The sequence below is a fragment of the Thunnus albacares genome, chromosome 17, assembly GCF_914725855.1.
Source record: "Thunnus albacares chromosome 17, fThuAlb1.1, whole genome shotgun sequence".
NCBI classification, from domain to species: Eukaryota; Metazoa; Chordata; class Actinopteri; order Scombriformes; family Scombridae; genus Thunnus; species Thunnus albacares.
The window spans coordinates 13,862,214-13,888,994 of NC_058122.1; the positions used below are offsets into that span (position 1 = coordinate 13,862,214).

Consider the following 26,781-nt stretch of genomic DNA (forward strand, 5'->3'; position numbering starts at 1 on the left):
AGTAGCTGAAATGAATGTGATTTTTTATTAGTTGTTAATTATGTCTGATAATATTAAGAAAGACACTGTGTAAACACATGGAAGTGTAACCGTCATATTGTAAATTTTTAGCTATGTATAACAAAGAGGACATGTGTGGTTTTGTTTTGTTAACAAACACACAGGGAGTCACACCTCCAACCACGCCTGCTAAAAAGTAAATTATCAGGTGTTACCTGTTTGGGTGGGAAAGTCCTTAAAATAACATTTCTGTCAGGAAACACTCACAGAATTATAGTATAATGTATAGAGGTGTGGCTGCCTTCCTAGGATCAACAACATATCGCATCTTGACTTCTAGAGCATCATTCCTTTATTTGGGAATACTGCGATAAAAAACAGTGTGTTTTATTTTTGCTATATTTATTGAATCGAGCTTCCCTACGAATCTGATGCCCAACCAAAAATTCATATGAAATCACTACAGAGAAAATGAACACCTATCCATAAGAAATAGATCCCGATACCCAAGACAGCATCAGTGCACCTGTCATATTACCCTGTCCACCTCTAAAATGAGACTGCTTGGTAGTTTACGGTTGGCCATAAAGCCAAGAATAGACATCCAATAAAGACGAGTCGGATCGTCTTTCCAAATCAGTATTGCGTGTCTCACATGATTGGCAAGTGACTGATGTAAAAAAAGCTTTCTTCAGTTCTGATACAAAGCACTGGATTTACATGACTGATAATAAAGCTCGATGGTGATTGGCTGTGTGTATTTAATATGAGGCTATGTTTCGTTGTGATTGGCTGTAGTGCCCATCAATCACTTGAAGTTGACCGCCTCATTCCGTGACGTGTCGTTGTACAGGAACATGGCGCTTTGGAGGAGATGTGTTTCATGATAGCCAGGGCTTTTGATTTATTTCTTTTAGCTGTGTTCACTTAAATAACGTCAAGGCACATGAACCGAATATGATAGGTCGCGAAAGGTGATCGCTCCTTTTGTCTGTATGGACAACGGAACATTACATTTCGTAGCGGTGTTTGCTGTCGTCAGCTGAAACTGTTATCCTTGACATGCTAGCTGAAGCTAGTTAGCTAGCTAGCTGGCTAACAGTAAGTCGCTAAACAGTAAGAAAATATGCTTGTTTGTGTAGCCTACACTGACGTTAAACTAATTATCAATGATTAAAAGGCATTATTTAGCGCCATATCAGCCATTTGTTGTTTAGGACGACGATTCCCATTTAGCTAACAGCTTGTTAGCTAAGCTAGGAGGATGGAGAGCCGTCATGGATGTGTTTTGTTGCTGGCCAGTGCGATTTTTATGTCGGTGTTTTGGCTGTCTGAAGGTGCCCCTCTCCAGTATCATCACAGATCAGGTGAGACAGCTGACTGCTATCTGATACACAGCTGACTGTTTGTTTATTTACTATGACGCCTGTCTACAAGCTAATGCTTACTGGCTCGGGTGGCAGCTAAAAGCAAACAAAACAAGCCTGGCTGTATTTCCTGCTAACCAATGAACACTGTTGTCACTATATGTATATTTGTAGTGTATGGCATTTTATAATGACAAGTAATAACATATCAGGAGACTGGTAGAAATACACTTTCGACTTTTCGTCCACCAGTGCTCATAAAAAAATCCACACCGTAATCTATTCTAGTTTGATTCTGATTGAAAAGTAACACACATAAATCTGTCCCCAGGTACCAGTGTGTCTCAGTTAATGTAATACAGGTTATTGTAACTGCGGGTACAGGCAAGTTAACCTTTCAATAGGGTTGGTTTAGTCACTGACATATTACCAAGTTTATGGGACAACAGAATAGATGTTGGCCTACCAGCACGGAAACATTGGTTTCCCTTTTGTTTTCAGGTGCACCTTGAATAACAACTTTGATGTTGATCACAGTGCCATCGCACTGTGATCAACATCATAAGTCTTGTCATGGGTTTGATCATTTGTATGATGAATGAAAACTTATTCCTGGAAGAAAATGACTTGCCATTTTGTTAGTCGCCAGTGGGGTGAAATCATTTGGTAATAGACACACACTATTAATTAGTATCCAGTCTTAGTGATCAAATTAGACTGCCTTCATACATTTTAAACTAGGTGGAACATACATTGAAATGATCCTTGTTGGTGTGTTGACTTACCTTGTTCAGGTAAAAATGACAGAGACAGGAGGGAACTGATTGTATGAAAACAATTCATTTCCAGCAGTTACACAGCAGCTCTAGCAGTTCCCCAAGGGATACTGATGCGAGAGTACTGTTGTGTAACTGATTATGGATCAGCTGAACATTCTATTATGGCAATATTGATAATCAGTTGGTATTTTAAGTCCTTTATCAAGTACATTTGGTGGCTACAGCTTCTCAAATATGAGTATTTTCTTGCTTTGCTCAATTTCACGCCACTGTAAATTGCACTCTTGTGAATACTAGACAAAATTAGGAATTTCAGGATTTCACATATCTTTTTTTAGAATAATGAAGAATTTACAGCAGATGAAGTAGTTTCCGAAAATAATCTTAACTTGCAAACTTAATGTTGTGGATGCCATAAATCCACTTGGAGGCAAGGGGATAGTTTCAGTGTTTTCTTTTTGTTTTTGCAGCTTCACACAGCAAAAGGCTCAGTCAGTGTCGTCTGTCTTGGTGCAACCTGCTTCCTGACAAGAAATGAATAGACGCAAAAGTGAATATTGTGTAGCCGGGGTCGGTAATGTGTAACTGTAACACATTCCAATCTTATCAGCCCCAGTCAATGATTAGCAACAGTACTGTTTACTTAATTATAATAGGTCATACAGAAAACTGATGTAGCAATATGAGCATGCTTTTTATGCTTTTATTACATAGCAACCTGTCCTCTGCCCCACTTCCCCAGTCTTTACTTTGGAGTCATTTATCAGTGTCTACAGATATGGTACATTAATACTTGATGTTTAAAAGTTTAGATTTAAGTTAAGAGTTGTGGGTGAGAAAGAGAGAAGAAACTCCTTAAGTGACTTGCTCCGTTTTCACACATCAAACATGGGTAAATGTTGAAAGGTGAGCTTTAACAGTGGTGTTAATGTTTTAACTGTAGTAACAGTCAGCTGACAGGAACATGTCTAGACTGACACTATGGACATTGGTCTTAACCTTCCACCAAGTTGGCCAGTGATTCAGTGACTACCAACCCAGGTTACTTTTACAAACCAGCCTATCCTATATTGTCAGGGGCCAAGGATTGGAGCTCCTGTACTCCAGTTCAGTGAGCTGCTTCAGAATCCAAACAATTGCATTTTGCATTGTTACAGTGTGTTACAAATAATGCATGCAAATGTTGCCATGAAGCAGGCAAATGACAGATATATATAGTGTTGTTTTCTATTGTTTTAATAGTGAGAAGATGATGCTGATTTGTAATTGAAAATGACACAGTCTTGTAAATATGGATCCTCACAAAGGCCCGACGGCCATAATTATTGGCTGCTTCAGATACCTTGGCTGTTCATTCGACGAGGCTTGGTGCTTCTTATCTTAGCAGACGGACAAATCGTATCAGAACCCAAACATGTCAGCCCGACAATGCCATCCTCCATCCTTTATGTAACTGGAAGTACAGACATCCACTGTTGTAAACACTGGTGGGTGAAATCTGCAAAAATGGGTCAGCTCCTCCTCTGCGTGAATGCCTACTGAAATATGCAGTGGAACCGAAATAAGACCTGGCAGCTCCCTGCCGTATTGGTCCCAAAAACCAGTTGAGTCATTTGGTGGGCCCTGCCAAGTCATAATATGAACCCATGACTCAGATAAGGCCTTACCAAGGAGAACTGATCCCATGTAGAGCTGTCGTGACCCAGCTCCTGTTTTTTTCTATAATGCTGCTGCTGCAGACTCTCTGGGAGTCCTGCACTGCCTGGAACCCTGTTGCTCCACAGAAACAGACCGAGGGTGTTTTAAAAGATGTTTTTCACAGGATTGTCTTGAAGTTAAGCTTTGACTTTAATAAAGCTAATTATACTATTTACTGAACTATTTGTTGTTTCAGATAATATATGCTGCATATAATTTAGTAGGCTGTCATCATTGATGGAGGAAGCGTTTTGTGAAAAACAGCCACTCGTGACATATTATGGAGCTTACTGAAACGGGGCTGTTGAGTTTTGGTTTATGATTAGCTCGCTCCTGGTTTCATGATGCTGGACATTTTTACTAGTGCTCATTATGAAACACATTTTTTATGATAGGATTGCATTATACCAATTTCAGACAATATTGTATCAATTTGATAATTGCTTGATCTGGCAGTTGTGTGGTTTTGGGAAATAAATAAAGCTTTGGTAAAGAGATTCCTCTTCAGCATTCAGGGGTTTCCTGGTCTCAGTATGAGGCTGTGGTTGTAACTACCTGGGTGTAGTGGTGAGGTGGTGGGGGCTGTTTGCTGACATAGCAACAGTACAGTAATGCATGCAGTAGATGTTGTTGCCTGTTATTAATTTCTATGATTTGATGTTTGCTTAAACCGTACTTGCTTACAGTAAACTCTTACTGAAGCACGTAATCTTACATTTAGATTTATCAGGGAAGACCAGGCCAGTGCTGGGACAACTCAATTTAAAAAAATTTTTTTTTGCCTTTGTTCACCCTTTGTGACATTTTCTTCCCTCCAGATAATGTTAATTTCTCTGGATTGCTCCCTCCACCCCTTTTCCTCTTCGTAGGACGTGGATGTGTCATTTGGTATTTTGTGTTTTATTCAGAGAAAATGGTGATCAAATCAAGCGCTGATTGTATAGTCTGACATCCAACAATCTTAAGCAATTTAAAATATTACGTAGTCTTTTTTCACACACGTTAACGATAGACACTAGTTTGAGGTATGAGGTGGCTTCTCACATGAAGAGAAATTCTTTGGCGTCCTCATCAGTCACATTTTGTGCACTCAGTAGTTTTGACTGATTTGCATGTTAAGCAGATTCAGTTTATTTCGGTTCACCTCAGTTCTCCTTCTCTTCCTTCCACTTACAATCTGTATCATGAAGGAACTGTGTGTAACCTTTAGCAGCCCATGTAAGCCAGGCTCATCACTTACCTCCTGATGATAAATTACGAGGTAGAAAACACTTAAAGTTGTAAGTACACATCTACATTTAGAGCTAAATCCCCCGGGCCTGTGTATGAACTATGGACCCATTTCAGTGTTTCCCCAAGGGATTTTTTCAGCAGCGGTGCTGTTTTGCACGCGCAGAGCCCACAACACCAGGACCCATATTTGTGCACATGGGCAGTGCAATAACTTAGCAAACTAAGTTACTAGCTTAGATTTGTTCCAGTTAGGATTATTCATGTCCACAGACTCATGTGTGTGATAATTTGCAGGAAATTTTGACACCAGAAGGGCTCTGGAGTGAAGGAGATTTCAGTTAGGAATAAATAAGATATCAGTATTTTCAGGTAAGTTTTGCATCACAATATATCTAATTTAACTTTTCCTAAAGGCTAAGTTGCCTGTAGCGTGGCGTCTTTGACTTTGAGGGTGGTCTAGGGTTGTGATTGTACACTGATCTCATTCACAGGTTGATACATTTGTCTGTTTTAGGATTATTGTTAAGTATGTTTTCACTGTAGCAGGATTAAAAAAAAGTCAGACTGCTTGGAAGAATTTTATTTTGATCTTAAGTAGGAGACCACATTAAGCAATCAGTTTTCATCAGTGATGTCTTGGTGTACTGTGGCAGACATGAAATGAATATCAATCATGGTTGACGCTTTGGATCATATGTAACGCTCCCCAGGGAGTTTAAGTGATTGCTGCTCTGCTGCTCTCTGATGAACTGTAGTGTCTCAGTACACAACTATTCAATCTGAACAGACCCGACTGGTAGTAACCTCACTGTTCAGCCGGTCGTTGGCCTCTCTCTCTCTCAACCTTTTGCGAGATCTCGCCTCAGGTTGATTTCAAATTGGTGTTTTTGTTTATGAACAATTTAGGAGGCATGAGTTGGTGCCAGGTTTGGTGCAGAGGCTGAACACATTTTTTGTCTTATCTTTTTTTGTTAGCAAACAACAGAATAATGCATTACAGCCATTATCTGGCAAGGACTCTTAACAGGTGCATCATGATTTCTCTGCTTTGTGTAGCAGTTTAAAACTGTTCTATCACCTCCTACTCCATGTTTCAATAAGGCAGAACACACGATTCAGTTTCTTTTGTCAGATGTCTGCATGAGTATAAAATAGACTTATCAAAAAGGGCAGCTAAGGATTACAATGACTCCTGTGCTGCCATACTGAGAGCACAGATCAAGTCATATGTGCAGATTAATGATGACACCTCCTGTTTTGTGTGGTCGGATATCTTCTCTCAAAGTAAGTGATACGTTTTCAAATTTAGCCAGTTTAGTGTAGACATATTGGCCTTAGTCTGGTCGCTCATTTGTTCCCAGGGGCTCAGACTATTTGTGTTGCAGAAATACTCAATTCTGTTCTTTTTCTTCTTCAAGCGCTGATGTGAAAGCAACATGAGACAACTAGAAGAATGTTTGTACTCTGGACGTATTCAGCACACGCTTTTATCTGTCAGGAATTTGTAGCTCAGCAGAAGGACACTCAGTAGGTGTCGATTCTCCCTCTAGCAGACAGGATGTACCTGACATGCTATGACCAGTGGGAGACAGAATAAACAACAGGGGGGCACTGGGGAGGAGTGTCTCTCTCTCAAATTCTCACTATTCTTTCAGCACATTCTCTCAATCACACACATTATGCCATGTTGAGATTATGTTTACATGTAATACAATATCATGAGACGTAGTGAAATGACAAAATATCAAGTCAGAAAATTGCTTGCAACACCTCTTCTGACTGCTGGTGAGCTCAGAAGTGATAGGCACAAAAATAAATGCAAGCTGCAAGTCGCAGGGACTGACTTTAACGTCTTCTGACTGTTCACTCACCACATCAGAGACAGGACGAAATGCAAGTGACCAGTAGTCATACCTTTTCAAAAGAGCAGTTCAATGAGCAGTGACATTTGGGAGATGAGGAGACGAGGTGGACATGTGGTGAAAGAGCACGGTTACGGGCTCGCACTTACAGATAACAAAAGGTGGAGCTTTTGTCAGAATTATGATATACATGCAGTCTTTTAAATACTTAGTCCATACATTTAACCATCAGTGTGAGCTGTCAATCCAGAGAAAACATTTTTTTTTTTTAGAGAAGGCTATCACCAAGATTTACCATGCCTGCTGCTGTTGTAGGCCTTAAGGTCTTTCAAATCAAAGTCTGGTATAAAAAGGGATTTCAGCAAAGTAAATACATCCCGCTGGTATTTTCTGTCGTAGCACAAAGATGTTACACTCGATTGGAAATCTGTTGAACCTGCAGCAGCCGCATAGATGTTGTTCGGCATCGATGTAGCGAGATAGCAGCAGCTAAGCAACGCAGCGGGTGGGTTGAAAGGTTGCTGTCAGCCCTGACACTCGAACTGCTGGGCCAGCAGCATCCTCACCAGCACAGACCCACACCTGCTGTCACTACAGCTGCACCATCAGCTGCTTATCAGCCAGGAGAAACCCCCGCAACCGTCTCTCTGAATGGCTGATGAGGGCTAGAGGTTGGGTGGTCCACAGTTATTTTCACATCATGTTTGCAGACACTGTAAACATGAAGAAATCACTGTTTTCATGTTCATACAGTCAAAATTATTGTGTGTCTTGCAAAGTGTTACAGCTCGGCGTTTCTTCCCTCTGCAGTGGAGTTGCTGGTGAAATAGAGCAAAAGCTCAAGAAGCTGAATTCTAAGAGCACTGTGCAGTTTATTTTTGTTGTTGAGCTTAAATGTATCTTTGTTGTGGGTGGATTTAGAAGAAGTGCCAGTACACCCGTGGTGTGCCGTATTACTGTCAAACACACCTATGTTTATTCTTGTAACTCCAACAACGATGACAGATGCCCTCCTTTATTCACTTCTGAGTTCATTTTGAAGCACAGCTATAGATGTGAATGATTCAGCATAGTATCTGTAGCAGAGCCGAGCTCATGTCTGTTTTCTTCCTTATAGGTGGAAGCACGGGGGACTCGTTGTCCGTGTCTCTCTACCTGTCTCTGGTGGTGTCACTGACGGCGCTTGTGGCCTTGGTGGTGTTGCTGGTGAACTGCGTGACCTGCTGCAAGGAAAGGGAGATCAACTTCAAGGTGAGAGTCCCGGCACGCAGGTAGCCAGACAAGACACGACTCCACCTGCTCCCATGCAGGCTTGACGTAGAGAACAAATAGCGGGCATGAATTGTAATAGACCGTGTCTGTAAATGTGGGTTCTATTGTTAAATGTATGTCACGTCTCATAATATTCCACTCCCGACTTTTGTTGACGCAGGAGTTTGAAGACCACTTTGATGATGAGATCGACTTCACCCCGCCGGCAGAGGACACGCCGTCTATGCAGTCCCCAGCTGAGGTGTACACCCTCGCTGTGTCCCCTGTGGCCCTGCCTGGACCCCCACACCTACAACCTCCTGCCCGCATCACAGGTTAGACATATACACACTCAGATTTATACTGTCAAGATTTATACATGTGCACATATACATACTATATTCACATGCTAAACACAGACGTAAAATACATCCAAAAATTTCATGTGAATATCTAGTAGAAGTTGTTTGGTCTCTAGGATGTTATAAATAAGAGTAAATCCAGCAAATGTTAAGCAGAAACGCACGACAAGAGATTTTCTGGCATGGTTTAAAATATTGTCAGAAATCTGATTTTCATTATTTTTCTCTGTCACAGCTCCTTTTTTAATAATCCCTCAGGATTAACCTTGTCTAAATTGTGTTTTTCCGATGTCAGTTTTTCAAGTTTGGAGCCCAACTTCACTACTAAAGCCACTAATAAAGACATACTGTTATTACTTATATTTTTCATATTTATTAGACATGATTTAACAGACATACACACACAATTTTACTTTCATTTTGTGTTGCTCTTGACTGAATGTGACAGGCCCATAGTCTGGGTTTTCCATCCCAATAACTGTAATATTAAATCATTTAGCTAGATAGACGTTAACATTGTTTTGTGGTTGATTTCACAGAGGGATCCGCAGGCTTCCAGGTAGCACGCCACAGTCTGAGTTACATCCAGGAGATTGGAAATGGCTGGTTTGGCCAGGTGAGATTTGTTTTCTTTACTGTACAAGTTTTGCATAATCTAAATATTTTTGCCATTTTTACCCTAATATCTTTTGTGCACCTCTCGTGGTTGTGGTGATTCACAAATTTTGAGAAACCTATTTTGTAACTTGACTGCTCTGTTTTATACCGATACGAGGTGACTAAATCTCCTTTTTTGTTATCTCGCCCTTCTACTTCAAATCTGTTATTTTTTTCAGTGTTCTTTGCTGTAATTGTTGGCATCATTTGGCCTCTTTTAAAGAGTTACATGTAGACCTTGAGGTACACATGCTGCATGGACTTCTATTTTATATCTTGCTTAGTCTAAAGTGTTGTCATGCATCATCAGGTCCTTCTCAGTGAAATCTACACAGATCCAGGTGGAGCCAGAGTGGTGGTGAAGGAGTTGAAAGCTAATGCAAGTGCCAAGGAGCAGAATGACTTCCTGCAGCAGGGGGATCCGTACAGGTGAACAGAGAGTTTCTTTTTTTTTCTTTGAACACCTCCATGGTTGTGGGTTATTATAATCTTTCAAAAGTTTCCCATCATATGTTTTATAATTTGACATTTAATATTTATTTGATCAATGATGGAATTATATATTTACTTCACTACATTAAATATGAGTATGTGCAATGACATGCAAACAGTAAATGTAGTTAAAATTAGCCATATGACATCACTGTAATGTTAGCAGCGTCCTCCACTTTTCCTATTACACAAGTAGCGCTATTTTAAAGTTTTTTGTTGCCCTAATAAACATGAATATCAACAGCACGTCTTTGTTATTTTGTCCTCAGAGTGCTGCAGCACCCAAACATCCTCCAGTGCGTCGGACAGTGCGTTGAAGCTATTCCCTTTCTACTCGTCTTCGAGTACTGTGAAATGGTGAGTGGCCACATGCTCTGATAAGTGTGATTTATATGCACCACCAACCGCTTGTTAATATACAAAAGCTTGTTTATTGTAAATAAATTGAAGAAACTTGAATAATACCCTAAATGAATAACATTGCATTCATGTGAATGAAATTGATCTACTATTAATCTGCAGTGGAAAATCTTTTGAAATATTGTGCGGGTTTTGCTCCATTTAACATGCAGTCACTGTACATAGTAGTGTCCAAGGACTGCGAAATTGTTTATTTACTACTTGATGTTTCAGCACTTTTTCACTTCCAAGGGTTAATTAATTGAGAAATCTGAGAATTGGCTCTTGTCAGTCTGTTAAGCTCACAAATTCATAGGGCAAGACCCCTCTAAATACTGTCCAGCAAGCATGCATAGCTGACCTGGCCTATTGGCCATCTGGACTCAAAGTCTACTGTCTCAATCCTAAATTAGCCCTTTCATTCATTGAGGTGACGCAGACTCCATCACGGCAGTTGATTTATTCACTGTTTCTCTTTCCCCGCCTGTGGGGAGCTCCCTCCCCTCCCTTCTCCTCTGCTCCCCTCCTCCTGCCCAAGTGGCATAGCTAGTCTAAGCCTGGGACTTCTCACATTCCCACCTCTCCCAGTAAAGCAACAGGCTCCATTTACACTCCTCTTGTGTCAGCTCCACCAGTTGCTGTGTTTGTGCATTTTTATGGGTAACACCTTGTGTATGTTGGAGACAGCTGATTTCAGTCTAAAGGAAACTAGCTGTTCCTAAAGAAACTTAAGGGGTGTCCACCAACGAATGCAAAAACCCAAAACTGTCACCTATAAATATACACCACCTCAGGGTCATTCTTATTTACCTTAATAGGAAAACCTTAGAAGAAATGCAGAATTGTAGGTAGTCTTAGCCATTTTGTCTTTTATATTGAGTAACCAGAAAAATAAAAACACCTACAGGGGTCCTGTAATAAATACTTTCTTTTTAAATTGTTGTTGACACAAAAAATATCAGAAACATTTTCAAATATAATGTAGTTTACTAAATAATACCATCACTCTTTCATGTTTTTATTATTCTGCCTTTTCTCTTTCCACATTCCATTCCTAGGAGTCTGTTATAATTAATGTTTGACTTTGACCATAAGGTGTGTGTTTGTTAGTGCATGTTTATTAGAAAAATGTAACTTCAACAGAAATTCCTTTGCTTTTACTTGAACCAAGAGGATCTGTTGGAAGAGAGCAACACCAGAGCAGCAGCTAGTGATTATTTTCATTATGCTTTCATGTCTTAAATCAAAGGTGACAAATTCCCAACACAACTAATATCTACAGATTAGTTAGTCTAAACAACAGGCAATAACACCAAGTATTGAATTTATAATAAAAAAAACAAGTATTAAATTGAGTAACATCAAAAATAACCACACAGTTAACACACTTGTCAACAGCCACTCACTCAGTTTTCAGTCTTTACTTTTCATCTCTACCCGAGTGTCCTGTTGAATCAGATGACCCTTGTCCTTTTCTGGCAGCCATAAATTATCTTGTGTGTGTGTGTGTGTGTGTGTGTGTGTACGAGTGTATCCGTCCCAGGTGTGTGTCTGAGTTACCGGATGCCCTTTTTTTTATGGTAACCATGAATGAGCTTGCACAACCTGTGCCAGTAAGTGTGACTTCACAGTTGTTTTAGAGGGGGACGTCATATTCATCTGGTGGGTTTCAAATATTGTTTTATGTAATGTATTAGTTGCCCATGTGCACATGAGCAGTCCGCGGCCTGGTGACAGGAAATATTTCCATTCACGCTCCCTGGCGAATGTTGAGCTTTGATAAACTCCGCTTCCATCTTGCCTTCCCACCCGTCCGACCCGGTAATGTGTCCTGCAGGGTCCAGTTCGGCTCATCTTGCCAGACATTGCATAACTTTGTTGGGCATGCGTATTGTCAGCTGCCCAGGCCTGGCTGGTGTACTGGCATTGTGGTCTTTCTTAGCCAACTCTAGTAACGTCTCTGACAGGAGATGGAAATGAGTCAAAGTAACTGACTTATCACAAGTGTGTGTGAGTCATTAGGAAAGATAGCGTGATGAAGAGCAGGTCCTGTATGTTGAAGGTGATAATGTGAGAGGCTAGCACGACTGATTGATGTCTATGCTTGTTATCCTTTGCTGGATAAAGAGTTTTAAGGACTTCATCCGAGCAGGATCTTGTCTTACACAATACACATTTCCTTTCTTTTTCCATATTTAAAAGTTCCATTTGTACTACTTGGCGTATAAATCTTTAAAATAACACTTGATGTAGAAACAAGCACTCACCCTGTTTTTTGGTTGAATGTAAAGTAATAGACGACTTGTCTGTGGCCTCTTACTACTTCAGGCCATGTCAATCATCCTCTACATGTCGAAACACGAAATGTGACACTGCAGCTGCGCAGTAGACAAGGTGAATCCCAAAAAGCCAGTATACTGTGACGTTTCCTCTGACAGCCTGGTGATTGATGGTGGTTTTTTCGTCCTGTATCACCCGTGCTGGGTAACCCTGACTCAAAGCATTTTAGACATCAAAATACATCAAGCAACTGGTGCAGGGGCCACAGAATGTCACATACTGTTGTGTGAGTGACAGCTTCTAATGCATGGATATCCTGCCCGGTGCCTGGCCAGGACATTAGTCAGACCCTTCTCTGGTTCAGGGTCTTGGAAATAAGCCAGTTGATTTTGGCTTTCGAAAGTCGTTGATCCCCCTTCATTTATTACAGTTGTTAAAGCCACAATTCTTGGAAGTGCTCTTTATGTTATTGTCGTCATGTTATTTATTAGGTTATACATTACTGACCATGCTCTGCACACCAGCATATTGAGCACTGTTATTCACCTTGTGGGTGAAGTTGTCCTTACGTGCTTGGTGTCCTTTCTGACTTCTGTTGGCTAATTAGCCCTTTGAGAACTGATTTTATTGATGGTAACTTGTACGTAAATTAGAGTTAATTTAACAAAGACATTTGGTGGTTACACTCATTGCCTTGGTGGCTATGAAAAACCATCTTGTAGTACAGTATTGCTCCTTTTGAGTGTTTTACCCTGTATTTTATTTTTCTTTCAATAGCCTACTTTCTCTGTTTAGCTTACAAGTAAATATGCTAAACTTAATCAGATGATAGCCTGCTTCTAGTATCCACTAGTAGGATGGAAAACAACCACTTAAAATAGCTTGAAATGTTTTTTTTTTTTTTTTACATAACGAGATCATGTGGTGGCTGAGCAAGACACACACAGGGAACTCTGCACATTCTTGTTTATTCACGGTCTGAAGTGTTGTGGCCTTTCACTATTTAATGTTGTTTGATTAACAGCGCTGGATCCTCGCCCTGAAACCCAGACCTTATCACCTGCTGCGGATGCTTCACAAAGACAGACAGGCACAGAGTATCACTTACCATACATTCAATATAGCTCTTCTGTGAAGACCCCTTCCCAGAGCTGTGTGCCTTTGTGTGTGTGATTTATATGTGTGTGTATGCGGGGACAAATGTGGTTCAAGCAATCCGTGACGCTTACGTAAGACGACTGATCTAAGCTGCTTGTAGTGAGATCGCTCACAGAAAAGTAAAGCCTTCGTAAACACACACACACAGCACCCCAACACAGACTTACACGGTCAATAACTGCATGTGACTTGACATTTTTAACAAAAGCGCCTCGTATATTACGTGACTCTGGTGTGTGTGTTTGTGGACAGTATGTTCTTAGTAGCTCATTCCTAAGGGGAGCTAATCGGGAGTCCTTTACTCCATCTCTGTGGTGTACATGATCTCAGGAGCACACATAGGTTAAATGGCTGTTTGCTGACACATTTCGGAAGTCAGCGTTAAATAAATCGTTCACTAAAATGTGTGCTATCTCAACCCACGTCGCAAATTGTGGCAAAAAGTGCTCATAATGCATTTTGTCGTTTTTTTATAAACATTGTTGTGGAGTGTCAGGAAGACACTAAGTACAGGATACCGCATTGACAGTTTCTCAATCATTATGCATTCTGTTACATGTTGGTGAATGATGGCCACAGGTGTCTACAGAAATTCCCAACCAGCTCTGGCGTGTGAACCTGCACACAGCTGAGACCCTTGTTGTAATTAAAATTTACAGTCTCTCAGGACTCAGTCCAACCACAAAGACCCCTGTAGGCCTGTGATCTAAATAGAGGTGAACCTCGTTTCCTAGATACACTGTCTTTTATTGACTTCCCACGGCTTTGTGATCAGTCAACTGGTGAGCCGACATGCTACATGCAAAATACAACTTAATATCACTTGCTAGCCATGTGTATATACCTGTGTTTTCTTCTCTCCACTCATCCCCAAACCTTACCGGACTCAGACACAGTTTATTTCACTGACCTGAGCTGGACTCTTTTATTTATAAATCTCTGTGACACAGCATAGAGGTCCATTAAACAGGTTACCCTTATTTGGTCCTCTCACACAGACCAGTTAGAAGTGCTGAGAAGACAGGAAAAGGAGAGTCTACTGCCCCTGTGTGGCGGTCTCCGCACAATGCACTTAACTAGAAATATATGTAAAATTCCTCCTATTGCCATCATACAAATAAAGTTGCTCCGGATTTGTTGAATGTTTGATATTGATGAGATAATCCAACTGTGTGTTTGTCTGTGTGTGTGTTTGCAGGGCGATTTGCGGGGCTATCTGTCTCAGCAGGATTGGATGTTCAGAAATGCTGAGTTGCTGCAGCTGCAGAGGATGGCCTGTGAAATCGCTGCCGGTGTCACTCACCTTCACAAACACAACTTCCTGCACAGGTAGCACTTCAGAATTGCAACACTAAAGCAAGCTCACAGGTTTTAGGCCAACTAAGCTTAGGATTGTGTTTTTCATGCCACTTCTGTCTGTCAGAGAATACAACTGCTGTTGAGGGCAATGCTTATTTTCTCAGTGGCGACTAGAAACAAACACAGTGTGATGACATATTTTATTGGCACCCTCTACTCTCTACATTTTCCACTGAGCCAGTATGTCGTGTTTAATTAATTAAATGACTAAATAATAGTTGGCAATGTTAGTAAAAATATTGTTTTCCTTTTTTGTCATTTGGTTGTTTTGCTTTCTAAGGATTTAAATTTGTGAGAAAATTTGACAGAAAATTAGATGGTGTATAGTCAAATAACATACACCTAAACATTATTGTCCTAAATGTTTGGAACAAGTCATAATATTATGGTACATCATACTTTCATGATAGTATCATGGACAGTTTTACTGGGTATCAAATGACAAATAGTAAACAAGTACTCATAAATCTCGTAAGAAATGACTGTAAAGACTTAAGTCAACAGTTAGTTTTATTTTAGTCCTTACTGTCCAACCAGTCTCAGGAGTACCAGTGTTTTCCAAAAAAGGTGTGTATAGAAGAGAGGCAGTGTTTCATTTTCATTTTTACCCCAGTGAGTGCTAGTCTGGCCACTAGCAACCAGCAGGGTACAAGGGGTGTTGGGAACGTGGGGCTTCGGGGTAACATACGATGCTCAGCTCATCAGCTCTATTTTACATGCTCAGAATAAGCTCAGAGGGTTCCAATTACCCAGCTCCCATGCATTGCCACAGTGTCAGCTGTCCGCTGCCAGAGGGATATGATGATTCTGCTCTTTGCATGTAAAAGGATAGCCTCACATTAGGCGTTGTGTTTTAATCCTTGTAACAACTCAAAGGAAATTATACAAGCTTCCCTTCATGTGAGCTTATTTTACTTACAATCGTAAAAATATTTCCGAGGCACTTTTTGTTCAAAGACTCCAAACACCAAAATTTTTAAAAGAAAAAGAAACTGAATGCCACATGCTGACAGAATTGAATGAGAGGCTGTTGATGATGCAGCGCCACAGACAAAACCCTCAGGACAAGTGCTGTGTGGGCTGATATCCAAAACTGAAACCTCAGCTTTGCATTGCAAGGGTGAGAATGGCTCTGCAGACGCACTAAACACATACTGTACTGTGTCATGAATATATTCTTATCCAGAGACTGTGGAAGAAAGTACAGTCCAGTGATGGCTTTACATATATTTTCAGTACAAGCATTTAAAATACACATAAATATTGCTTTGTTTTGTTTGAGATTTTTACTGTTCTAATTGGAGTTTGGATCATCAATCAATATGAGTCATGTTTGTGAGTGTTCACTGGGTTTTAGTCCACTACCAAGAACTTTTTTTTCCACCTAAAAGCTTATATTTTTCTCATGTTTAGTCAATAATATATGGTTTCCCCAAACACAATTATGCTTTCTGCCTAGTTTAAGAGAAAAATATCAATCAAGCCTGAATCACACTTTCTATGTTTTGGCCACATTATTCCAGCACTGTCTTAGTATCATGTGATGTCATGGTATGTTTTGCCTTTTTCCTCTCTGTAAATGTTTGTAGGGCCGAAAAATAACTGGAGGGAACAATATGCAAGTCTGCACTCTTGCATTTCCTTGATCTTTAAATAGACCTGGCTCAGCGTTGATGAAAGTTTACTGTCCTTGTTCTGCTAAAAAAATAAATCCTCATCATCAGAGCAAGAGAGGATGGTGTGCTTCTGCAGAACAGAGTGGTACTTCTCTTATCATTATCTAGTTGATTCTGTGCTCCAACTCTTCCCGCACCCTGACTTCACATCACTGTTTGACAGGAGGTTTTATTCTTTGTCTTAAAAAGATCTTCCAGTTCTAAACTTTAAACTCTGAAATTCTTCTAGCCTTCAAAAACAAAATGTATGTTGTTCTTTGACTGTTCTTTTACTGACTGGAGTAGGGTTACACTAGTTGTTTTTGTTTCTAGGTGTCTAAGTCCTTCTAAATTACGTGTTAAGAGTATATTCAGAAGTTGTCTGAAGTTTTTCAAATTCTTACTCGCCTTTAAAAAATATCAACTTGGAGAAGTTTTAATTGGTTTTTAAACTTGGTGATTATTAACAGTTTTTGGTAGAGGACATAATGGTTGTGACCACAGTGTGACTCAGAATTTAAAATGAGTAGCTGTTTTCTTTTTGTCCTGATCACAGGTAAAGTCAGTAAACTCCTTGCAAAAATGACACAAACCTGCTCTGGTGTCCATGCCACTCATTAGCCTTGTAGGGTTAAGATGTTGGACCCACTTCCTTACTGCTGTGTTATCTGTATATTTGGCCCTCCGCCAACTGCAGAGGATAGGGAACTGAGTTTAAAATAAATGTCCATTTATCTTACAGAGGTTTCAGTGGGTCTGACAGTAGCTGGGCAATGTGCATGCAAGTACACTAGTGTCAGCAGTTTTTGTCGTTAGGCGAGTAAAGGGACTTGGAACTTGTGCACTGGGAATACCATGGGGCTAAAGGGAAACTAAAGCCTGCCTCATGATGAGTATCTCACTGTGAATTAAATACCATATGTCTGCTTAATGTGCAGAGAAAGCCTCAGAGCGTCTTACGCCCTCTCCTGGCAGCCCAACAAAATGTTTTCAGTGCCTGTGTTTCCCTCAAGAAATGATATCTTGTTGCTGTATTTTCAAGTCAGGAATAGCCCCTGTATGAGTCTTGTTGCAGGGGGAAGAGCTGAGGCAAAAGACAGAAGCCCTTGTGCTAATTTCCTCTAGTTGCCAAAGCCATTTTTGATCCTTGACAAAGTCCCTCTTTCTTGATTCTTGCATGGTGATCTTACCTGTTGAGGTTAAGAGCAGATGGTGAATTCTTTGATCTCGACAAGATGGATTTCATATTCATTTAACCTCAGTCTTTGCTTCAACTTTGCTTCTTACACACAAATGAAAATGCACAAACTAAACAAAAATGGCTGACTGGCGAGAACAAGTTACCAGCTGAATGTTTTCATTCCACAATCTTGCCGACAAGCCTCATAATCAGTGAATGGTTTAGTAAATCTGTTTTGTAAGTATCTAGTTGATTCCTGTGTGTCATGCTGATGTTTCTCCTCTGTGCTCTCATAGTGATTTGGCTCTAAGGAACTGCTACCTGACTGCAGATCTTACTGTCAAAGTTGGAGACTATGGAATTGGACCCTACAGATACAAAGTAAGCAGAAATCTTTCTCAATTTCAGATGTCTTTTGTGTAGAGACTCGGTGATTTCATCATTACCTTATGGATCTGTATTGTGTCAGCACAAGGACCTGGTTACATAAAGAAATATTAAAGTTAGTTAGTCATGAAAGTTAGCGACGTTACCCCTAACTAACCATGAACAAAGAGCTGTTTTTTATTAATAAGAATATTGGCTAAAAAGTGATGAGGAAATTATGTCTCATAATTACTGTTAGAGGAATAATTAGAAGGGAAACATTGCATTATAAAGTCTGTTGTGGTTCCTCTCATCTGAAAAATTTGTAAAGCATCCTAGTAGCAATTAAATTCCTCCACAAGTCACATGTAAATGAAATTAACAGAGTTTAGCAGTTTGAAGATGGTCAGTCTGGTCTGTTTTTTTTATTTGAAGAGTCTTAATTTACCAAATCTAGCAAATAATTCCCTTTTAAGATTATCAAGAACTACTTGACATTATCCAGCTGATGAACATAAGATGCCTATCTGGAGTCTGGCTATTTGGTGATATTAAATCACAGTCAAAGTCTTTCTTTGTTCTGCCAGCTCCAGATGACCTGACAGAAAATGAATCATTTACATCAGAGTCTGTGCAGTTGTTTGCCTTTGATCAGTTACGTATTTAGCTGAAGAATTAAGATCGTACTCGCGTGTTACTTGACACACTGCATATGTGCCAAGGCATTTCTGTCTGCTGCATTCCTTAAATACTGCTGATCTGTCAGTTTGTTCTGTCTGAATTTAATAGTCATAAGATAAGGTCACCCCGTGAATCTATTTCTGGAAAGAAAGGGGGAGGCAAAGTGAGAGACTGTATTAGAGCATAAATTATTTTTGCAGGTTAATAAGCAACCAAATTTATCCTGTTCTAGTGAGCTTTTTAATGAGGTGGTGTTTAAGCAGTTTATTATTATTTACAGTGTTTCTAGAAAGTTGCACTGTTAAAAAGTGGCGAATACTGTGTCTGACTGTAATCCCTTACCATGTTACTATAGGAGGATTACATCATCACAGAGGATGATGTGTTTGCACCTCTCCGCTGGTTGGCTCCTGAGCTGGTGGGCGAGCGCCATGGGGGTGTGATTACTATGGAGCAGACCAAGCCCAGCAATGTGTGGTAGGTACCAGATTACAGCTCTTGACTGACCCATAACTCATAATAAGTGTGGTTGAATCCAGTCCAAATATATTTTAAAATGACCTCATGAGAGATGTGACAGAAAGGAATTATTTCAGTCAGGCTTTGAACACACCTATTTTAAGTTTTTAAAATCTATTAACATTTACACTGCGTCATTACATATACAGTAGTAGGTATTAGAAACTGCAACTGGAGTCATGTTATATAATCAGAATATATTGTAAAAATGCAGTTTTGGAAAGACAAAATAAAGTATCACAGTAAATTGCTCTGTTGTACACTTTTGGCTCATTGCTGAGAAAAGAAGTCGTTTCTGCTAATACTGGAGCTTGTAAATCCCGAATAACTGCACCACCTAAGCATCTTTCAACACTGTACAGTCTTTTCAGTCCTCCCCCTGCCCTCACAACTCATTGGCCAAATGCTTTCTAGTCATTGATTGCAGAATCATGTAACATAATTCTAGTTACAAGAGCTGGATTTGCCCTCTGAATAATATGTTGAGATAAATCGTTTTTCATTAGTGTTTAAATTTGGCTACTGCTATCATAAATGCTTCACAAACCATTAGGTACATTTTACAGTACTGGTTTCTTAGGTTTGGATATTCATAATAGCTCAATTGACGAGGTTTCATTGTTTTGGGGTCAGAGGTTAAGGTCATTTGCTGATTCTGTAAATTCAGTAAATTCTAACAGCTATTTTATCCTAAATTGTTTGTAGGGCCTTGGGGGTCACATTGTGGGAGCTCTTTGAGAATGCTGGTCAGCCGTACCCACATCTGTCTGACCGGGAGGTTCTCAATCATGTGATCAAGGAGCAACAAGTCAAACTATTTAAGCCACAGCTGGAGCTCCCTTATTCTGACAGATGGTGAGTACCTGGAATATGTGTCATTAAATATTGAATCACTGAATATGTGTGTTAGAACAAATAGTATAAAAAATAATGAAACAAATAAAAATAATAGTAATATAAATCAGGTTTCAACAGATTTAGATTATGAGGCCATTCAAAAAGAATCTTGTCTGAATAAATGACCGTTTTCCCTCTAACTACAGGTACGAGGTCTTGCAGTTCTGCTGGCTGTCCCCAGACAAACGGGCCACAGCAGAGGAAGTGCACCGTTTGCTCATCTACCTGCGCATGCAAGGCCAGAAGGACATAGAAGAAGATTTTGAACAACGCTGGGATGCTCTCAAGCCTAACCCTTCTACACGGCAGACCACTGTTAGCCACTCCTCCTTCCCAATCTTGGAACAGTTTGCTGATGACGCCCTGCGACAAGAGATTGATGAAGTTCTTACCGTCACTGAAACTAGCAAAGGTCTCAGCTTTGAGTACGTCTGGGAGGCAGCAAAGCATGACCACTATGAAGGCAACCATGGGCGTTCAGGCATGGAAACAACGTTGAACTACCACAGCATGTTCTTCCCTGTTTCCAGTGAAGACATCCAGGCCCATTTCCCCGATCCTGTAGCCAGAGCAGTAGGCACAGAGAGTTCTAATACTCCTTCAGGAATCCCTGGGATTGTACCAGTGTTTGATGCACAGAAGCCATCCAATGGGAATGAATATTACATACAACTAGAAGAACAAGGAGAGAGCACTGTTGGGGAAAATGAGAATAGAGGGCAAGACATGGACTTCAGTTCAGGCCAGCAAGACTTTGTTGTTCTTCAGGATGTTCGTCTGGATGAATCTAGTACCGATGCAGATTTTTTCCACCAAAGTATTGACTCCAAGGATTCCTATTTACAAGATAGCCACATCTGGTCATCTCTTGAAAACGACAGTCCATACCACACCAACATTTTCACCGAGGAAGGGTCCAAGCAAGAGGACTCTCCTTCCTGGAGAAAGAGTTTTGTGGAGCTTCCAGAGCGCAATGGGAACCGTTTCAATGAAGGTGCTCCTTTAGAAGTCCAGGAAGTAGATACTGATAAAAACTACGGGGATTCTTTTTTAGGGGATTGTTCAGAAGCCACTCACCTGGTGGATTCTGTGGAGGGGGAGAACACAGACATGAAGAGGCTTCTGAACACTGAAAAACTAGCTGAAAACTTTATGTTTCTCAAAGAGCAGAACCTGATGAAAGAAGGATCTTGTTTCTCAAGTCCACAACAGAATTTTCTCTTACCTGGTATGGCGCATGAACCAGAGGAAAGATTCAAAATGAGTTCTTGGGACAACCTCGAGACTTTAGGCAGCTTAAACACAGCAGACACTTATTTAAAACCCACATCCAGTAGCACATCCTCAAGACAGGGAATTTTAGACTCTTCAAGTTCCAGCTTGGGGGAGATATGTCAGTCCTTGGTAGAAAATGAAACACTGGTGCCTTCCATCACAGTGGTCACAGAAGACAACACAAGCAACCAGCTGCCAGTTACAAATAGTTCTTCCACCGAAGACCTTGGTCTGCTCCAGTCCTCAGACAGAGGTATAGACTCTGGTTTTGATTCTACCTCAGAGAGGGTTGAAATTATCATTAGTGAAACTGATGGCCACACCCCTGAATTTTCTGAAAGTGCCACTACAGACTCATTGTGCACAGATGCCAAAATTCCCAGCCTTGAAGATGACCTTGGAACCTCAAAGGATAGTGCTCAGCCCATAGGAAGTCAAATGCCTGAAAACCTGCAAGTCCAAGCATTGTCCTCAGACAATGGACACAGTGAAGATCTAACAAGCAATGATCTGTTGAGTGAACTAATAGAAGATGCAGATATAGAACTGGAGACAACTCTATCTGACCATGAAGAATCCTTTATGGATACTAATGGGCGTCCTCTTGTCAGATCTTCTCTGTTGGTCTCTGGGCCATCTTTGGACCAGATCAGCCAGGACAGCTTACTGGAAGACAGTATGTCCACCCCTCTACCAACTGTAGACAATTCAGCCGAGACACCAGACTCATTAGACTCCCTCGACATTCACAGGCTAGCAGAACAGGGAGAAGAGCTGAACGTTCAGATAGCCCAACACAAACTCCACCCTCCTTATAAAATAGCTGACAGTGGGTATGAGACAGAGAACCTGGAGTCTCCAGAGTGGAATTCTCAGCCTAATGTTAAAGACAACTCCCCTGTAAAAAATGGCATTAGTGTTGCTGAAGAAGAAGAAGAGACAGAAGAGCCTGCAGCTGCAACCAATCTGGTTCCACCAGAAATCATCATCTCTGAAGTCGAGGGTGTGCTGGATGCTCATAGTGAGGATCCGAATGAGGGTCAGCAGCCGGATCATGTAGTCCCTGCTGAGGAACCACTCATGGGCGGCAATTACAGAGACTCAGCCTACTTCTCAGACAATGAATCAGAACCTGAGAAGAAGTCTGAAGAAACTACGGGAGGTTCTAGTGAGGTCTCGTGGATGAGGAGCTCTACTGACGAGGTCAGTGGTGTCGCTGCAGGTCTTGCACAGGAGGTTAGCGTAGAGAGAGATGTTGACTCTCTCTTTTCTCAGCAAGACTCTTCTGTAGCTGCTGAAGCACAGGCTGATGTTGGAGAAACATCCAATCCTCTTGTTGGGGACAAATCACCAGAAGTACACTCAGATATCACAGAAAAATGTGAGAAGGAATCTGTCAGCAGCCACACTGACAATGGAGACAAACAAGAGTTTTTCAAGGATGTAACGTCTCCTGAGCCAGGCCCATCAGAAGATCTCAAACCCTCAACCCCACTTCCTCCTGGTACATCATCAAAGCTGGTGCTTGAGAACGCAGTTCATGCTAAACTAACCAGGACCTACGCCAGTGATATTCATAAAATAAAAGAGCCGGACATGGAGGGACGGTACCTGGGGAGGCGGGATGGCTCGGGTTTAGATGTACAGGAGGATGGCGTGGATGCAGACGAGGAGGATGAGAACAGCGATGACTCTGATGATGACATTCGTGCATACCGGCTACACAGCTCCAGCTCAGACAGTGAGGATGATGCTGTGCATACGGTGCCACTTATTGTCTCAGATGACAGTAGTTCAAAGAACCTAAAGAGCTTGTTGAAACCCACCACCCTGAACATCGAGGCATCATCTTCCCCATTTCCTGCGAAGAGCAACGCAGACAACTCCAGAAGAGCTGTGTCCTTCTTCGATGATGTCACCGTCTACCTGTTTGACCAGGTAAAGTATTCTCTATATTCTATTGTATTTGAGATATTATGGTACAACTACTGTAATAAGAAGTGTTTGTGTGGCCATTCTAATTCAAATCTGATGTATTCTGATTTTAGGAAACCCCCACCAAGGAACTGGGTGACCACTCCTCAGGCTCAAACAGTCATGTACCAGAGTTCAGCAGCCCAGCACCCACTGCCAGCTACCTGAACCGGTTCACCAACTCTGAAAGCTCCACAGATGAAGAAGGTAACGCCAAAGCCCAACAAAAGAATGCAGCTGCTGAACTTTACCACTACATGTCCTGACTCACACTTGAAATCCCAACAGGTGGTGGTTTTGAGTGGGACGATGACTTCTCCTCCCCTGCACCCGCCTTCCTGTCCAGGACAAATAAAGACCCTGTATCAAAGGTCATGTCCACATCTGCAGCATCTCGCTTCACCTCTCCGCCCCCCGCAGTAGGGCACGTGCTGGAGCCCAGCTGGACCAGTTCCTCAAACTACTCCCGTTTCTCCATCTCGCCGGCCAACATCGCAAGCTTCTCCCTCACACATCTTACCGACTCTGACATTGAGCAAGGAGGCAAGTTGAGCATGCAGTCATAACACTTACACTGACTGAAAAAGGGATTTGCATTGAAGTCTTAATACATTTGCACCAAGCAATGTATCTGGTTGATTTTTTTGTTTTTAAATTTTACTATTCATTTCCTAGTTGAAATTCTCTAATAACTAAACTACTATTAGCAGATTTTACACTCTCTGGGTCTTAAAACACTATGAAGTAGTCATGTTTGAGTATTATTCATTAATCAGTTGATCACATGCTTCTTTGTTTGTTCACCACAGGAAGCAGTGAAGATGGAGAAAAGGACTAGTGTGATAAATGAATGGACCATTTATCATCACACTATTGAAAAATGAACCTCTACTCGCACTTTCAGGAATGGAGAATGGCTGAAAAAGGACAGATGACACGGTTTGTAGGGCAAACCGTGGATGCTTCTCTCAGGCAGAACTGCTCTTTACCTTCATGGAGATGGCCATGAGAACAATGGCTGTAAATTGACTTTCAGCAAATAAGACAGACGAGGCCCAGTCCCAGTCTGAGCCGCATCACCTCTCCAGCTACATGTGTGTGATTTCAGTTCAGTGCAATTCCACTTTGGGAAAAAAAAAAAAAAAAAAACGGGCCTAGCTTCTAAATGTTTGCTTTAAGAACTCATCAAGCGCATTCCAAGTGTTTGGCTGCTTCTTTTCATTGTGTGTCAAAGCGCACTCCCTTTTCCGGAACTTTTGCATCACCAAAAAAAAAAAGACTTTATGTTCTGAATCAATGAATTCAACACACTGGGCTGGCTAACTTACCACTACAGCCAAATAAGAATAAGCTCTTTGATTTTTGCAGACCTACAACTCAAGATCCAAACTTTTCTCTGTATCATTGTTAATTTTGCTCCCTCGTGTTGTGCATTTATTTCAGTGGTTGCCTTTTTGGAAGAGTAGTTTGTTTTTTCATAACCTCTCGTTGGGTGTAGTCACAATCTCCTAATTGGAGAGAAACTATGTACGGTATCCTTCTGTAGCATCTTTTGAATAAGAAGGGTTGAAATTTAGGAAGCGCCATCCATGCATAGGATGATTGGATAACTACCTTAACTAATAATCTCTCATCTACAGAGGTGACACACTGTATGTTCCGTTATTTGTGTTGCAAAGGAACATGTACAGTAAGTAGTTTCATATTTTTGAGACATCTCAGTAAGAATGTTGGGTATTACTTACCAAGGATTGTTGAATCAATCCTTACATGGGGTGATCCAACTGAAAATTGACTGAGAGGAAAAACAGTTAATTAATTTTGTTATGCTTCATTTTATGCTCTGAAATGTGTTGGAAGTCTCTCGGATGTTTTCGTCTCAGTGACTTGTCACTGGGTCTTAACACAGTGCCTGGTATGCTGTAAAGACAGCTGCACTCCTCCATTCACTAACACTACAAAATTTGAAATCACACGTTTAGATATGTGCAAAAAGTGGGAGATTTTATTTTTAAATGTCAGAATGAAGAAATGTATTGAGCTGTTTGTAAACAAATGTGCAATGAATTTTCATGAATTAGTTGAAATTTGTGTACGAATTCATAGGATGACCTAGTGAACGTGGCAGCGTTTCTTCGCTAATGTGCAGGGACTTTAAGCTTCACAAGAACTCACTACTAGAACAAAAAAAATCACTGCTGCTTTTATCAACTTCAGTGTCATGAACAGAGATCGTCTATTTTGCCTTTTTTTTTGTTTGTTTTATTGTGTCAAACCCAATGAACCTGTTCAGATGGCATTTTCCTCCTAAAGGAGTGCTTGCCCAGTTGCAATTTTGAGTATTCATTATCATATCATTCATAGGGCCATACATCATCTCTGTGGTTGTACAGAGTTGTTTGCGATGTATGTGTGTCATGATCAATAACTGTATAGAAGAAAAATGCAAATGATTATGTTCCCCCCCAAGGTTTTCATGTACAGCTATAAAAACACAGTTTGAGACTGTGGGTTATACAGTTTTTCCTTTTTAATGACTCAAATAGCTTAAAGATTTTGTCACCCAATGAACAGCTATACTTCACGCGTAGTAGATAGATGTCCACCCCCCACCCCCCCCATTCAGAAGGCACTGTATCTTAGACAATGTTAACCAGCAGCCTGTGCTTTCAGTTAAACTTGAACATTTATTTAAGGAAATCTTGTTTTATTTCACTACAGTATACATTTGCTTAATCTTGCACATTTGACAAATGTAACTTAATGTTGAACTGTACTGATGTATATAAATGTTAATTTTTTTGTCTGTAAATGGGAAATGATGTAACTGAGTTATAGGTATGAGGTTTCATTTTGTAACTTAAAGCTGAGTTGATCAGAGGAACATATCACTGTCATGGGCTAAAAGCAGTTAAATTAAGACACAGAAGCAGATGTGAATCCATTCTGTCCTCTAAACTTGTAGATTTTAAAAAATGGTAATATTTTTACTTCATATTGATCATGCTTAGTGTAATTGAATGAAATGTTTATAATTACACTGTTTAATATGAAAATAAATGCAAATGAACTTCTATTTAGGGTTTGTATCTAATGTGAAATTAAACGTTCTGAATGTTGATGCCTCTACAACAGCAGCTCCAAGTATCTGATCTTGGAAGCACTGACATAACCCTTAACTGACATTAACCTTAATGACTTATGTGCAGAGTTCGACATTAGAAGACTGTTTACACATTCATCTGCTGATGAGAGAAAGTTTCTCTGTGCTCACTTTAAATCTCAGTATGATTTTGTTACATCACAACTATTTTGGAAGCCAATCATCTTCCAGTAT

General features: G+C 40.6%; 1 protein-coding gene across 2 annotated transcripts; it reads left to right on the forward strand.

Annotated features, from left to right (window-relative positions):
• The first annotated feature begins 817 nt into the window (after positions 1–817).
• On the forward strand, positions 818–26,520 carry lmtk2 (lemur tyrosine kinase 2). Of its 2 annotated transcripts, XM_044330884.1 has the most exons (15): positions 818–1,101; positions 1,218–1,367; positions 8,057–8,190; positions 8,372–8,525; positions 9,092–9,168; positions 9,520–9,638; positions 9,971–10,058; positions 14,737–14,867; positions 18,029–18,113; positions 19,135–19,256; positions 20,004–20,153; positions 20,342–23,408; positions 23,519–23,651; positions 23,733–23,987; positions 24,254–26,520. In XM_044330884.1, the coding sequence occupies exons 2-15, from the start codon at positions 1,265–1,267 to the stop codon at positions 24,280–24,282; spliced, it is 4,647 nt and encodes a 1,548-aa protein (XP_044186819.1). In that variant the 5' UTR covers positions 818–1,101; positions 1,218–1,264; the 3' UTR covers positions 24,283–26,520. The 2 variants fall into 2 exon arrangements, with proteins under 2 accessions (XP_044186819.1, XP_044186818.1); XM_044330883.1 differs by having other exon boundaries at positions 818–1,367.
• The last annotated feature ends 261 nt before the right edge of the window (positions 26,521–26,781 follow it).